The 17291-nt window shown below is 35.2% G+C and overlaps 3 protein-coding genes across 3 annotated transcripts; 2 read left to right on the forward strand and 1 right to left on the reverse strand.

Moving 5' to 3' along the window:
- Positions 1-1666: 1666 nt before the first annotated feature.
- Positions 1667-4366, reverse strand: LOC119838918. The gene is made up of 5 exons (XM_038365060.1): positions 4210-4366; positions 3930-4018; positions 3385-3509; positions 2348-2424; positions 1667-1799 (listed from the first exon to the last, which is right to left on the reverse strand). The coding sequence occupies exons 1-5, from the start codon at positions 4286-4288 to the stop codon at positions 1678-1680; spliced, it is 492 nt and encodes a 163-aa protein (XP_038220988.1). The 5' UTR covers positions 4289-4366; the 3' UTR covers positions 1667-1677.
- A 66-nt stretch (positions 4367-4432) lies between these two features.
- On the forward strand, positions 4433-6382 carry LOC119838926. The gene is made up of 4 exons (XM_038365070.1): positions 4433-4831; positions 5043-5226; positions 5680-5787; positions 6076-6382. Exons 1-4 carry the CDS (start codon positions 4755-4757, stop codon positions 6349-6351), a joined length of 645 nt encoding a protein of 214 aa, XP_038220998.1. The 5' UTR covers positions 4433-4754; the 3' UTR covers positions 6352-6382.
- Positions 6383-7616: 1234 nt separating this feature from the next.
- Positions 7617-15968, forward strand: LOC119838872 (segment polarity protein dishevelled homolog DVL-3). Its single transcript, XM_038365015.1, has 8 exons — positions 7617-8565; positions 10448-10619; positions 11087-11272; positions 12214-12359; positions 13666-13823; positions 14479-14580; positions 15612-15702; positions 15865-15968. The coding sequence occupies exons 1-8, from the start codon at positions 7684-7686 to the stop codon at positions 15958-15960; spliced, it is 1833 nt and encodes a 610-aa protein (XP_038220943.1). The 5' UTR covers positions 7617-7683; the 3' UTR covers positions 15961-15968.
- The last annotated feature ends 1323 nt before the right edge of the window (positions 15969-17291 follow it).

Here is a 17291-nt window from a genome sequence, read left to right on the forward strand (position 1 = left end):
ACATTATTTCAATGATTACAATATTGTATCGATGGAACGCGGCCTTTGTTAAATTTAATTTAAAAAAAAAATTCTCATTTATAAAGCATTTCAATGCTATAAAACTAAAAATTAAAAGGACAACCGATGTAAATTCTACCCAAATCTCATTTGGTAAACATTTAGCTGGGATGTTTTCAAGCTGATAGTGTTTCTATATAATAAGTTATTGACACTGCTTTTACGTACTGGAGACAAACATGACTATTTTTCCTATAGTGGTTAAAGTTGATGTTTTATTGTTTTCAGCATATATTAAAAATTATTTGTATGATAGATATATAACTCCAATCGAGTATGTCGTTTTATGCAGTTGTGAATTAGTTTTAAAACGCTGTTATTAACTTCACTTGTATGTTTTCTTACTTAACGAAAACACCTTATTTCTCACTTTTAACATGCAGATTTCATTCAAATTTCGTACACTTATCAAGAACCATCATTCATCCCATCATCCCATTGCTCAATACACGAAAAATATGGCACAAAGCGCCCCACGCTTTTTTCACAACAATACTAGTATTTTTCATTCATTATTATTTTCAGTTTATATTAAAAATTATTCACAACAATATTAGTATTTTTCGTTCATTATTGTTTTCAGCTTATATTAAGAATTATTTTATAGTTTTTAGTTTGATGTGCTTGAAAAGCGTGTTTTTTTAGTTTTTTTAAACTATATTTTATTTTGTAATTTTTAGTTTGACGTGCTTTAAAAGCGTGTTTTTTAGTTTTTTAAAACTATTTTTATTTAAATATTTATCCGTATTTTTACCCTTTAAACCTTCCCTGGACTATTCAGAATGCACTCAAACCGTCATTATAAAAATCAGACCAGCCAATCTCCAGTTTTAACGAGAACAACGAACAGCAATTGATTTTTATATATAAGAGAAGATTGGGTGTGTAGAAATGGGTTAGAAGTAGATGACTCATGTTTTGTTCTTAATTTCTAGTTGATTAAAACTACTGTCTTTAGTTAAAAAAAAATTTACTGTTTACTGCTCATGAACATTGATTCTAGTAAATTGATCTTCTATTTACAGAAAAAGTACACAACGAAAACGTACTACGTTTCAGGACCATAATCTATATTTTATGCTCATATCTTTAAGCCGAAGACTTTGTTTGGTTGAACGCGCTATCTTAGGAACTTCTGCTTCGATTTGAAAAATTATTTCAATGTTAGATAGCTCATTCATTGAGAAAGGCTTTAGGCTATGTAACATCAGGTACTACGTGGGTAAAATGTGCGTATTTAAAAAAAATTCATAGTAAATTTGATGTTTCACCACGATAAAACGCAGCCCTTCAATCGCTAGCCCTCTAGATATCATAAAATCGGTTTGTTGCGACGTGAAAGAAAGATAAATGGATACAAGATAAGTTAGAAGTGCATTAGTAAGGATCAATTATTTATAACATCTTTCTTATTAGTGTTTTTAAAAAATAAAATTACTGTTAACATTTTTTATTTATTTCATTCGAACACACAAATTAATAATCTTACAAATATAAAAATAACCTAATATGCAGATATGTGTACATATTATTGGTATGTGTGTTTATGTGTATTTTTTGCGCACCAGTTGTCGTTACACGAATTTTAAAATAAAAGACAACACTATTTATAACATCTTATTTCTCCATCATATTCTCCAAAGGATTCGGGAAGGCGGTCCGCACTTGGTCCCAAAGCGCCTCGCTGTCCGCTTCCAACTCAAAAGGTTGCAAGAGACGCCGGGACGAGTTCTTTATGTCTGTCATCGAGTTATGGAATTATTTATGCACGTCTCTTGAATGTGGAAAACTTGATAAAAGGTGGACACCCAAATAAGTTAAATACAATCTATGTATGTATAAATTTTTAACAAAAAATGAAGACTATTTCACCAGCTGCAAGGTACATATCCATATCATTTTTCATTATTTATTCTTATAAATTTCTCATTTTTAAAGCATTTGAATGCAAAAAAATAAAAATTAATTATACTATATATAAAATTCTCGTGTCACAATGTTAGTCTCTATACTCCTCCGAAACGGCTTGACCGATTCCTCTGAAATTTGGTAAGCATATTGGGTAGGTCTGAGAATCGGCTAACATCTATTTTTCATACCACTAAACGATAAGAGTAAGGCAGAACAGCGTTTGCCGGGTGCAGCTAGTTATACTATGTTTTTATCATGTGTCAATCGGGGCGGAGGCGTGAGGTGCAAATTAAACTAGATATGAAAGCAATAAATTGTTTTCATATAAAATGACCCTTAAGGAAAACACTAAGAAAGCTTGTTTATAAAAGGATACAGCCCTTGGCGATGTTCGGTGGTGCGGTAAAATCAAAGCGAATGCCAGTCAACTCCTTCCCTATTTGATATGCTTCCCTGTAATGTAATTGATAAGGTAAAATATTTATCCTTGATTCTAATTCTTGATATGTTGGGAAAATTTCTAAATATTCAATACATTTTATTTTTTCTATGTATATCACCCAGCAGTGCAGAATTAAAACTAGATTTTATATAATACTAAATTATGACTGAAAAATTTGCAAACATTTCAAACATGTCCCTCTCTCGCTTATCCTCACAAACCATCATTATTTTTCTTTTCTCCAAAACATTTCTTCTATACTAATATATAAAGGCAAAAATTTTGTTTGTTCAGTTGAACGTGATAATCTCTGGAACTACTGGTCCAAATTAAAAAATTTTAAGTGTTAGATAGCCCATTTCTTGAGGAAGCTTCAGGCTATATAAGATCAGATACTGTGTGAGAAAACCAAGGGTCACAGCTAATCTGATAATAAAACTTAGGTTTTGCTGGTATACAAAAGCTATTATTCAAAGTGCAATGGCATTTACAAAATCTGACAAATATCTGGACGAATGTAATACAATTTAGCCTTAGTTTGTAGGTAGTTTTATATTATATCATGCCTCAAAGCAGAGCCATGGGCCAAATGTATCTTATATCTTTAATCTTATGTCTTTAAACGAGCAATTCTTGTATATATAAATATATAATTGGAATCTCGGAATCGGCTCCAACGATTTTCATGAAATTTAGTATATAGGTGGTTTCGGGGGCATTATATCGATCTAGCTAAGAATTTTTTTTAGAAAATGTCATATTCGTGTTTTATTCGTGTTTTATCGACTTAAACTTATAAAATAAACTAGAACAAAATATAATTTCCAAAAAACACAGTTACATACACAATTTATAAAAAAACAAAAAAAAAAACAGAGCACAGCTGGGTCATCCAGGTAATAAATCGAAAAAAGCACTTCCAAAGGTTCAAAATACAAAATACGTAAGAAGTGAAAGAAAAATCATCATACTTAGCCATCTCCAACCTATTTTTATCACTATCAGCTATAGTCAGTCTAGATTTGAAAGTTTCACAGACTCTGTCCATTTCCGAGGTCCTTTTGGACAATTCTGCTAGCTGCTGGGTCAATTCCTCCTGAAAAATTTATAAATCATGAGAATACAACTGAAAGCTAGATAGATAGCTATGTTGAATACAACTTTCTTTTTCACTGTTTTATTAAGAGTCTATTCCGGTCTTTCCCAAAGGTAAGCAGTCCATAAAAATTGGGGGATGATGAAGCAGGTTAGGAGGGGCAATAGATGGTCATAAATAAATATTTTTAAAATTAAGCCTCTTTTCAAAAATAAAGCCTATTCATAATTAATATTCATTGTGCGATAAATAAGGGTACAACATGATAAAAATACACAAGTTATTATTATTATTTTCTGTCCTACAGTTGTTTCTGTTTGTTTTTGTTTGTTTATGTTTTGATTGTAATTTACTCAGTTCATAAATTAAATAAGTTAATAACATTTTCTATTAGATAAGCTATAAGTAATGATTACTTACATTTAATTTTGATTCCTGCGCAAGTCTGTGCTCTTGTTCGAATCTCTTCTTGCACTCTTTCATTTGTTTTTGATCTTTCTCAATTATATCTGCAAATGAAATGTTTTTGGTATAACTCCTTAATTAGAACCGATATCTAATCACATCTTTTAATAAATCAGTTATAACAGTCCGTTGAATAGGTTCACATAAATAAACAAATAAAATAATGTTCAGAATTTGCAAAGGTGTAACTGCCAAAATGAAAATACTAATCATTTTGAATGTTTAATTTACTTACCATCGATTTTTTTCAGGATAGCATCTATTCCCTCTGTAATTTCTAATAGCCATGGCTCCATTGCATTTTCAGTGGTCATTTTGTATTTATTTCACTTAATTTTAATTATTTTACTAACAAAACAAACTTCGCGTCTTTACATAAAATTTAAATGCAACGTTCACCTTCAATATTCAAATTTCATCAACAATGAATTATGAAATGACAAGCGCAAGCAATACAGATGATAAAAATTCAACTGTCAAGCACAGAGAACCATGTACTTTTGTTAACAATGCATAGTTCCCATAGTTGCTGCAGCACTCATGCACTGTTGCCATTTCAAAATTTTAAATGACATAAAAGGAGATATCTATGCGTTTGTCAATTGACATTTATTCAAACATATTTGCAGTGTGTTTAATTGATATTGTGATTCTTATTGATTTTGTAGAAGACGCTATGTGGAGATATGAAGATGAAAACTTAATTTATTTACAATGAAGCCTATTGCGTATGGCTTTTAAAAAGCGCACAATTAAAATTTCTAGTCATTATTATTTATAATGCCAAAGTGCAGTTTTAAGGATTGCAGAAACGTAACATCAAAAACATTAAAGAAGGATGGAATATCTTACTTTCGGTGCTTATGTTTATTATCAAAATAAAATGGTTTTGTGTTCTTATTAACCAGCATATTACACATTCATTAAATTCATTCAATTGTGACTAATTTTATTTATATATTTCTGAGACCAAATTCTCTAAAAACTGAAAAAAATGTCCAGTGATTAAACATTTTAGAATATAATTTCATTGCAAATGAAGAAATAACTGTTCTTTCTTTATTACAGTTTTCCCCGTGACCCTATACAATGTGGAAAATGGTTGACGGTGGTAGCCAACCAAAGAGGAGAGCCAACTTACAAAATAAACAAATCAAGTGTAGTATGCTCCGAACACTTTGCTGATAAGGATATGTACGAAACACACACGGGGATAAAACGGCTTCACAAGTCTGCTTGCCCTCGTAAGCATGTATGTAACAGACTTTTGCAAAATCTTTGATACATAATTATTGTTTTATGATATGTGTATTATTCAATATGTTTAAGGCCTATTACGGTCAATACTTCTTTCCATACTCTACTGTAGCCATATGATAGACAGTGCTACAGTAGAACATGGTGAGGTTAGGCTACTTTGAGTAGTTTCGGTTTGTTCTCATGGATTTACTAAGTAATTTTGATACCAATTTAGTGAATATCATACTATTTTGTCTATATAGAGCATGTTGTTTTAAATTATACTATTTGCATTCAATATTATTATCATATCATTTTTTTTTTTTTGCATACATATAATTAAAAAAAAACATTGTTGTTATATATATGAATCTCCTAGCACTCACTAGTTTGGATAACATTCTTTTCAATTATTGTACTTTGTTAAAAGCATTTTTTTTGTAATAATACTATAAAATACATACAGGTGAATGAAGATGAAAAGCCAAAGAAGAGTTTTGTTGAAAGGGTTGCCATTAAAAGTTCTAGTGAATCAGAATCGTCGGAGAATGAAGCAGTGCCTCCTTGTCCAAAGGTATTTAAAGATCTATTCTAATATTGTTGAGATGATATTATATTTGGTTGAGTCGACTACCTGATCTATTAAAGAGATTATAGATTTCATGTTATTCTCATAGAATAAATATTTTTTTTAGTGAAGGTGACAATATTTAAGACAAAATACCCTACATATCACATTACAATGTTAAGTTTTTCGCTCAACAATTTCCTTTACTACATGAAGCGTTATTTGTTATGATTAAAATTGCCATATTGTCTATCTATGCAAAATTCATTAATTCATACAACATTTCTTTTGCAGATTTTAATTGTAGATGACTATACACAGATAGCAAGTGTTGATGAAGCATCCTCAGCATCATCAGAATCGCCTGGTGACCCGCACTTGCACCTCCTTAAGCTAGAACGGATTAAATTACGAAAAAAGATGGAGGCAAAAGACAAAGAAATTGAAAATATCAGAAGAAGAAATCAAAAGCTTCTCAAGAAAACTACGTCCCTGAAAACAGCACTAAAGTTGTTGAAACGACGGCTGTATTTTATCAAAAGAAATATAGCTAGGGCGGCCGGAAAGTAAAAAAAAATATTATTTTTTTTCCTTTGTACTTTCTTATTTTTTATATCTATTTCTAGCTTTAAGTGAAATAAAACTGTGATTCTAAAATGTGTTTTTACTTAATAACTATGTACTGACTTGACAAACATTAAAAAATCTTACTGATTATAAAACTGAGGTCTTGGAAAATTATACAAATTTTTTCTATCTTAGACCTCCTTTATAACTCTGCACTAAATTTACTGAATTGAGGAAAATGTAATAGAATTCAGCTAGCTCAGCATCTTAAATTTAGATCAATAATGGTTTCTGACTAACTGAATCATTTAGAATCATCTTATCATAAACGTATATATAAAGGTGTTATCGCGATCAGTTACTAAAAACTTGACTAATTCAAATACTTAGGATACTAGGATAATTTTTGTCAGTAGGGTTTGGGATAATAAAGAAATGAATTTTTAATTTTAAAGCGAATTAATTACCTGGTACTACAGGTTAACAAGATAACTTCTTTTGAACTTGCACTTTCTTTTATCATAGTATTTTGCTTTTGAATAAACGATGTCACAAGATTTAGTTATGTTGGTTCTTAATCACTCATAATGTCCATTCTGATTCAATACTTAATATTTGGACAATGTGATCAGAAGTCTCTTATTTTTAAATTTAGTGCAATTTAATAACCGCATAAGCTTTAAGTTCGTCTCGGAAAAAAAATACGTCTTCACAGTGAGGTGAAGTTCTTGAAAAATAATATATTAAAATGCCATAGATAGCCAGCTTTGCATATGTATAAACAAATATTCGTAATCTTCGTAGGTCCGTACCCTGTATTTAGTTTTGGCGCATATTTATAATCTCAAAGTATTGCTATACACAATAATTATTACACTATATGCGGGTGATGTATATATATAGTGTAGAAACACCTTAATTTAAATTTTATCTTATTGACAGGTAACAACTTCATCTTATCTTTGAAAGACATCCACATTTATATATATTATAAAAGATAAATAGTATTAGTTAGTACTCACTCAATCAATTGATACTCAGTACTGCCTTTTCTTAAGTCATTTTTTTAAGTTACTAATAGATTTTTGAGAACGTTTCTGTTTTTGGAAGAATTCGTTGAAGAGATTCGTAAATGCTCTGTAGATATTCCCATAGTATTCCTTTTTCACATAGGTAAAGTACCAGCAGCTAATCTATGCTTTTTATATAAGGATCCGCGACACTAGCACCGCGTACATTTCATGACAGGAACTAAACATCAGCCATTTTTGTGATGGCGGCTGATATTTATAGATCGTAAGGGTGTTGTTAGAATTCAATAATAAATGCATTAAAATGGAGGAAACGAAAGTTATTTATTACATAGATGATGAGGAGACACCGTATTTAGTTAAAATCCCCATATCGCCGGAGAAAGTGACGTTGTTGGACTTTAAAAACCAGTTGAACAGGCCGAATTATAAATTTTTCTTCAAATCTATGGACGATGACTTTGGTGTTGTGAAAGAAGAAATTGTGGATGACAACGCTCATCTGCCGTGTTTTAATGGTCGTGTTGTGTCGTGGTTAGTGTCCGCGGAAGGTTCCAATCCATCTGATGGCGCATCACAGTGCACCGACAGCAATGCTGGTAAAACGAAACCAAACCCTCAGGGAGCACCGACAGCTCCGATAACTCGCGATACATGTACTGATACGGACAGTACGATAAGCTCCAGGCCCGGCCACAGAGCGTCATGTGACAAATACAAGTATAGAGGCCTCAGGATCAACGGCCATTCAAAATACAACCACGGGCTTGAATACGAGACAGCTTCCGTGCTGAGTTCCGACTTGGATTCCACCAGCCTGTTCGACAGCCAGTCTGAAATCACCACAACGACTGGCAGGCACACCAACGCGTCCGTCGACAGAGCGCTGACAGAATGTTCGAGCGTATCTCACTTACAAGTGAGCTCGAGGAAGCGGCCCCAACGACGGCGCAAACGACCTCAAGTTATGTCAAGAACATCATCGTATTCATCGATAACAGATTCTACGATGTCAATGCACATAATAACAGTGACTTTGAATATGGACACAGTGAACTTTCTGGGTATTTCGATTGTTGGTCAATCGAACAAGGGTGGAGACGGTGGGATATATGTCGGCAGCATTATGAAGGGAGGAGCAGTAGCGTTGGATGGAAGGATTGAACCTGGGGATATGATACTGCAGGTTTGTAAACATATCATACAAATATTGTATTAATTTCTTGTAACAGCTAATAAACACTTCGAAAGGTGATTTAGGTAACTATTTATATAAATTACTAGACACTTGTTCACCCGGGTACACAGCTCCGTCTGGGTGTCAAGATTCCTGTTCTATCCTAAGGGACCATTTACTAGCGATAAAAATAATTTATTAGCCAAGTCAGCTCATACTCTGTCTGTATACCAAATTTCATCAAAATTAGTTCCGTAGTTTCAGTGTGATTGACAGACAAACATCCAAACAAACATTCACATTCGTAATATTAGTCTGAAATCTAAGTTTAGTAAAGCAGTGTTAATAATTAGTTAAGTTACTAATGAACAAACCTGGATATTTTGATGTGTATTTTATATTATATATCAAATATTTGTATTTGTGGATAGTTTGCATTTAATTTTTTTATGTATTGCAATACCAAAAATGGTTTACAAAATTTTTATTATTGAGTATTTTTCTAAAATAAAATACTGAAAGAACATTCTATCTTTTTCCGGGGAGGTTATCTCTCAGGGATATTATCTAATGTGGTTCAAGAGAAGAAAAGTTTCAAAATTGGTTCAATAGGTCTAGAGTTTATCTACAACCCATACAATGTCACCATCACAAATTTCACCACATCACATTTATTGATGTGGGAAATAGAGATTCATATATATATTATATGAATATGAATCTTAGTCACACCATTACTCGTGAACGGCTGGACCAATTTCGAAAATGCTTTCACCATTAGAAAGTTGCAATTACACTGAGTGACATAGGCTATATATGTACCACGGGTGAAACCTGGGCAAACAGGATAGTTGTTTATAAAACAGTGGATCCCCTCTAATCTGAAAATTGCTTTGTATGACTATTGAATTTGTCAGACTACAGTATTTCCCATAAACCCCCATATAGTCTGGAATTTTTTACATATGAGTACATCATAAATCCAATGATAAGATTGAAGAATGAAGAGATTTAGGTATTTTCTTACTAATGTCAAACCCTGACAGCGCAAGTGTACAGTGTCATTAAATGTCTTAAGGATTTTTATATCAAATATGATCCATCTATTATCAAGAAGGTCATCTCATACATATTTTAACATGGTTTAAACTCCAGGTATAGCAATAATACGTACATATTTTTTTTGTTTGCTAAGCTAATAATTATATGAGAATAATTAATATGGAGAGTGGATTTGTTTGGTTGAACGCTGTGATCTCATGAACATAATTATTTCACCATTGGATATGTGCATGATCGCTTACTGTAGTGTATTGAGGGCTATACATATATGTTCCATAGATGAAGCCAGAGCAGAGTGTTAGTTAATTTAAATTCTTTTTTTTTCTAAACAATTATTTTGTTGTTCCACACCATGATATGTTAGTATATTTTACGGCTTTATGGAGGGTACTTACTGTACTTACCCAACAGACAAAAGTACATCAACCCTGGGGGGTTGGACTTTTGAAACAGAAAATAACATGACGTACAAACAGACAGACTCCCATTTTAAATAGTATTAATATTTGAGACAATGTCACTTGACATGTACATTGGTTACCTAATACAACATAATTTCGTTACTAATATTATAAATGTAAAAGAAGAAAAACACACTAACATTTGCCTATCTCCTATAATGGATTGATTTATAGTACGATTTTTGTGTTTGGAGATAGTTAGGACGCTATAGAATTACATAAATCTACTGTTTGTTTTTAAATGTTTTTTTTTGGGGAAACCTCTTTTCCATGAAAAGTTCCTTTACTTACGCAGGCTATGGGAACAACACTGTTATAGTATGTCAACCACAAACCATTAACTGTCTCATCGTTATCATCACATTCAGGTGAACGATGTCAACTTCGAGGACATGACCAATGACGAGGCGGTGCGCGTGCTACGCGAGGTGGTCCAGAAGCCCGGCCCCATCAAGCTGGTGGTCGCCAAGTGTTGGGATCCCAACCCGAAGGGCTACTTCACCATACCGCGGACGGAGCCCGTGAGGCCTATCGATCCAGGTGAGATGGTACCTGGGAATCGAGCTGGAGACAGGCGGCAGGCTTGAGTAGATGAGGTTTTTGGGTTGGGAACCAGGTTTTTTGTAGTGTTGTATACACTACAAGTTTAATAATTTTTACCTTTATACCCATAAAAATAGTCTGCTCAAAGTCTATGACTGATAGCAGATGCAGACAGAAATAGAATTGTAATCTTTTTGTTACTAATTTAATTTTATGCATATAAATCGTCAAATATAGATAAAAAATATCGCACACGACATCATATCGTAAGCGTATCGTTTTACACGCTGAAGGCGAGCGCATTATGAGCAACATTATGTTTAAATAAGTTCGCACCCGAAACGGTGTTACGGACTATCGTATGCGATGTATATCGTCAGTACGATACGTCGTAGCGTCGTATCCGTGTACCGCACGAGTGAGGCCTCTGGATATAGCTGAGAGATTATTTAAAACAATTTCAGGTGCATGGGTTGCGCACACGCAGGCGCTGCGTGAGGCGTACCCACCTCCCCCGCTGTCGACGCTTCCGGCCCCCACCATACCGGAAAGGGCGTCAGACGCGGGATCCATACCGGCACACGAGCCGCAACTGTCGGTCGGTATGGACATGGCGCTGGTGGTGAGGGCCATGCTGAGGCCGGACTCGGGTGAGTTGGATGTTTGGTTGTAAACCTAAAGGTTGTGGTGTATTTTTTAAAACTGAAACAATGCTTGAATGTTGAAATTTTTAGTTGATGTTGGATATTGGATGTTTTGATGGTAACATGTGGTATGTGTTTGAAAGGTTGTATATAAGAAATTTTGAAAGAATAGAAAAAATTTGATCACGAGGCAGGATTCGAATCTGCGTTTCTTGCCTAACCGTAACAACGCCTAGCCTCTCGGCCACCCGTGATCCTGCCACAGTAATCGAATTTCTTCTACTCTTTCGGTTTCATGTGCCTAAGGGACACCCCACGCCATCTATTGAGATGATTAAGAACCATCACAACCAATACGAAACATTATTTCAATGATTACAATATTGTATCGATGGAACGCGGCCTTTGTTAAATTTAATTTTTAGTTTTATAGCATTGAAATGCTTTATAAATGAGAAATTTTGAAAGAATAGAAAAAATTTGATCACGAGGCAGGATCAAGGATCAAATTTTAGTTGTCTTGTATGTAAGAATATTTGATATACTCATATTAATCATTTGTCTATTGAATACAAGTGAAATTAAAAAATATACCACAAAATATTAAAATAATAAGCAATCTGGGATAAAGATTAACAAGTTAGATTATAGGCTCACAATTTCACGATTCTGATAAAGGCGCTGATAAAATATCAAATATATAGTATTCATATTGTATTTTTTCCTTAACCAACTTCAAAGAATAACCTCTATCTATTTGATTGAATTTTTTTCTTTTGTGTTACCTTACAACTTTTTACTGGGTGAATCGTTTTCAATCATCATAGATCACAGAATTGTGCACACACAGCTTATTCCCTTGGCCAAAAATAAAAAAAACCAAATCAATCAGTCAAGACAGTTGAATGAATAATTTACTCATCATACACATCATGATTCACTTGCAGGCCTCGAGATACGCGACCGGATGTGGCTCAAGATAACGATACCGAACGCGTTCATCGGCGCCGACGTCGTCGACTGGATAATGCAGCACGTGGCCGGCGTCGCCGACCGCCGGGACGCCAGGAAGTACGCCTCTCATATGCTCAAGGTGAGTGTGGGGGGGGCACTTTTACTACTACACTTATGCCTACACCTACATCTACACCTACATCTACATCTACATCTACATCTACATCTACATCTACACCTACATATATACCTACATATACACCTACATCTACATATACACCACCTACATCTACATATACACCACCTACATCTACACCTACACCTACACCTACACCTACACCTACACCTACATCTACACCAACACCTACACCTACACTTACACTTAAATTTTTACTTTACACGTTTTGTACTAACGCTCCGGTCCCGGCTTCGCGCGTGGTATTTGTCGCATGCGGCGCACAGAGATTATGTACTATTTTTTTTTTTAATTTGTCATAGAGGGCAATTGTGCTGGTGGTTCGCCGGAAGGTAAGCGATCACCAGTCACCACTGCCCATGAATATTTATGTGGGAAGGGATGAGGATAGAATTTACGATTGGGAAGAAGGAATGGACTGGAGAGGGTGCGAAAAAGGAAACGGGCCTTCATTTCACGCCTTCGGTCTTCACATACATATCCCAAAGGTGTAAGAATTTTTGGTTCAGTACATACAGAGATAAGCGCTTTTATATAGACAAAGAAACTCTTCAGCTTCACGGTATTGAGTGCAGATATGCTAGACTAGCTGGTGCACGCGGTTAAAAGTTAAATAATGCTCTAATACTGACGTTAATCTCTCTTTATGCCATTTTTCGTGCAGATTCGGTGAACCTGGTCCTTGATCAATCCGGACTGTAATCTGTGATTATACCAAACTAGCTGCGTCCCGCGATTTCACTCGCGTAAGTCCGAATCTCGTAGGAATATCGGGATATAAAGTTGCCTATATGTTATTCCAGTTGTCCAGCTGTCTACGTACCAAATTTCATTGCAAGCGGTTCAGTAGTTTTTGCGTGAAAGAGCAACAAACACACACACATCCTTACAATCTTTTGCATTTATAATATTAGTAGGAATAGGAATTCATATAGATACGAAAAACATCCATGCATCCATCCATACATATTTACATAGTCTCGCGTTTATATAGTACGAAAATCCGTCTGCTAGGTCTGCTTAATCTGCTAGGTGTATAAAAAGTAGTACTCTTTATGAAATGTATCACATATTCTAAAGTATTGAGTACGCTTTGGTCAAGCACGCGATGGGGATGGGTCGTTTTTGCATACGAAAGATGGTCGGCAGATGAAGAAAAAATATTTTACATGTTTTCATTCTCCTTAGCCAACCTTATTTTTACTTATTGATATTTCAACTGCTCCCATCGTCTCCCATCGCATTCCAGGCGGGCTTCATCCGGCACACGGTGAACAAGATAACGTTCTCGGAGCAGTGCTACTACGTCGCCGGCGAGCTGTGCGCCGACATGGCGGCGCTGCGCCTGCGCGCGCCCGACTGCGACAGCCTCGCCAGCGACACGCTCGCGCCGCTGCCGAACCCCAAGTGAGTGTAACGCACGCGCGCGCGCACACACGCGCACGCACACATACACGCACGTGACAACGTGACACACAGAAGGATGCATTATGCCACGCTATATACACACGTACGCAACTTTGCATAATGCTATGCTACACGGACACGTACGCACCTATGCGTTATGCCTATACACGCGAACGTATGCAACCATGCAGTATGCCACACTAAACACACACACACACATACCAATGCACGCCATACAAATACAGTGGCTATCATATTCACATATGATTAAATTTAATTATAATGTCTTTGCGTAAGTCTTTACTGTGGTAGTCGAGCACGCTTCGGCACGAATTGGGCCAGCTCGCACCGAGAAGTATCACACCCCCACAGAAAACCGGCGTGAAATAATAACTTGCTATTGTGTTTCGTACTTGAGTGGGGGAGCCGGAGGCCTATTGTTTCCCCTAGCCCTTTCCAGTCCATTCCTTAATCCTTTCCTCATCCCTTATCCCTTAAAAGCGGGCAGCGCATTCTCAGAGGTCTAAGCCTCTGCGAATGTTCATGGGCGGTGCTGATCGTTTACCATCAGGTGAACCACCAGCTCTGTTGCCCGCTATGACATAAAAAAAAAGTGTTTAAAACTTATTTCTACATGCATATCTTACCATTCCAGCATGATAGGCCCCGGTTATATGGCGTATGCGGGCTCGTACGGCTACCAGCCTATACCGTTCAAGTACAGCTCCTGCGTCACCAGCGAACACACGATTTACGGGTGAGTTGCATCATTTTGTGCTTGGCAAATATGACTAATCTGTTTAGGGGAATCGCTTCAGTAGTTCCTGAGATGTTCGCGTTCAAACAAACACTTCACATCACATTTATTATAGAATGAAAAATACTTGATGAATGAAAACTAATATATTATACAATTGCAAGAGACGGAAGGTAACTTAAATGTACAGAGGGCGGTCTTATCGCTATAAGCGATCTCACCCAGGCAACCCGGGAGAGGTGATAAAAAGTAAGGTGGTGGTGCAATACAATAATCGATTGAGATATTAGTAGGTACATTCTTATATTGTACTTGCTCGACGTAGCAAAAGAGGTGATGTCACCTATAATTTCTAGCATTAACTTAACTTGACTGTTATAATATTACAAAGGATTATCCTACTAGTATTATAAAAAAAAGTTTGTACGTACGGATGTTTGGATGGAGGTATGGATGTTTATCACTCTTTCGCGTGAAAACAGCTTATCGTATGTGCATGAAATTTAGTACAGAGATAGATTATGTTCTGGGGTTAACACAGGCAAATTTTTATCTAGGTAGGACGCGAGTGACTCCGCGGGTTACAGCTAGTAAATAAGTGTCTTAATCTTAATATTTAATTTTAATTTTGTAACTAGCTACACGCTCCGGCTCCGCCCGTGTGGTCATTTGTAGTAATTGAAACAATATAAACTATCCTATCTTTAAAATTGGATCAAACTGCACATGGTGTTCAAATTTGATTAAAAATGGTTGAGTAGTTTGCGAGTCTATCGCGTACACACAACGTGACACGTGATTTATATACATACTAGGCGCTCGACCCAGCTCCGCCCGGATGTCAAGATCTTTTTTTTCAATCCGGATTTTTTCAGCCCATACCCTGTCTGTATACAAAATTTCATCATAATCCGTTCAGCAGTTTTAACGTGATTGACGGACAAACATCCAAACAAACTAAACTTTCACGTTTATAATATTAGTGTGAATTGTGTGATGCTACGATAAAAAAAATATCTCACATTCAACAGTTACAATCGCGAGGAAAGCGTGCTCTCCGGGAGTGGGGGCTCCAGCGCCGGCTCGGACCATCTCACCGCCAAGGAACCGACTGGTAAAAAATGCTGATTTGAGTTTTTTTTTCTCTGTTTTTTTTTTGTTTTTTTTTTTGTCTTAAACCCTTACAAAAAAAAAGTTCTGAATAGCCAAAGAATACTAAATTTTTTTTCCTTTCTTTGAAACACTCATTTATCACGATGTATTTTGGTAATTATTCTCATATAAACTCTCAAAAGGTCGGCAAATCAATCGCAATGCTCCAACATTGTGATCACTTACCATCAGGTGCATCGCCTGACCTTTTGCTGGTATTGGTATTAAAAAAAAAAAAAAAAACAAAAAACACCGCGTCTCACCGGCGACGTGTTACGCGACGACGAGACGGAGCGACGTTGCCGCACCGGTTTAGTTCGTAGTCTTTTTGTATTTACTCTTACTACTAGTATTTACTCGTATTTACTCTTAGTATTTACTTATATTTACGGATTTTAAACGCGATTTGTTAATTCTTTTTTTTTATTCTTCACTTTAACGACGTTGAATAGTGACGGATAAAATAGTAATATTAAATATTATAAAATTGTATATAAATATATTGTATATTGTTATTTAACCAAAATGTGTTATGCTTTTGCTTAGATTACGAAAAGAAAAATACTCTTAAATTATTTATTATTTCGATTTCTATATAATTTAATGGAATTTTGGTGTTAATAATATTACAAGCGATCCGCTCCGGCTTCGGCCGTGGTATAAATATAGCCTATAGCCTTCCTCAATAAATGGGCTATCTCACACTGAAGGAATTTTTCAAATCGGACCAGTAGTAGTTCTTGAGATTAGTGCGTTCAAACAAACAAACTGTTCAGCTTTATAATATTAGTATACAAGTAGTTGTTAACACATTATAGTCATTAATTGCTCATTTTTATCCTTCTTTACCTAACATAAAAAACAACGATTTCTCTTTTCTCGCCATGAAGAACGACGACGAGATATATCTCATCTAAAATCGTCAAAACTCGATGTAATTTTGCCGCAATGTTTGGTTTTGTAGACAAAAAGATGTCATGTGTATATATATATATAATATATAGGCAAAATTACATCGAGTTTTGACGATTTTACATGAGATATATCTCGTCGTCGATCTTCATGGCGAGAGAAGAGTAATCATTGTTTTTTTTTTATGTAAGGTAAAGAAGGATAAAAATTAGCAATTAATGATTATAATGTGTTAACAAATATGTAGTTATAGTAAAGTTGGATCAAACTAGGCTTCTATTGCGGACAAACAACGTGACACGTAATTTATATATATTAAGATAAGATGAGCGATCAGAACGCGACAAAATGACACGATAGAATTAGACGGCTTTTAATGTTCACCTGTAGGAAGCTTCACCTGTCTGTTATGTGTTTTTGTGTGCAACGGAGACTTTAAGACCCGATTATGACCCACTTTAAGCGGAACGATTTTATCGAAACTCTGTACACTTATCAAGGATCGGTGACAATACAATAATTTCATGACGATTTCTGATTATCCTGATTAATAGAAATGAGACTCAATTATTAACTTGTGATGCTGTACTCTGTATAAGAACAACAGAGAGAGATTATTTAGTTGATTGTATCCATAGTTTTATTTT

The sequence above is a fragment of the Zerene cesonia genome, unplaced genomic scaffold (genome assembly GCF_012273895.1).
Source record: "Zerene cesonia ecotype Mississippi unplaced genomic scaffold, Zerene_cesonia_1.1 Zces_u006, whole genome shotgun sequence".
NCBI classification, from domain to species: Eukaryota; Metazoa; Arthropoda; class Insecta; order Lepidoptera; family Pieridae; genus Zerene; species Zerene cesonia.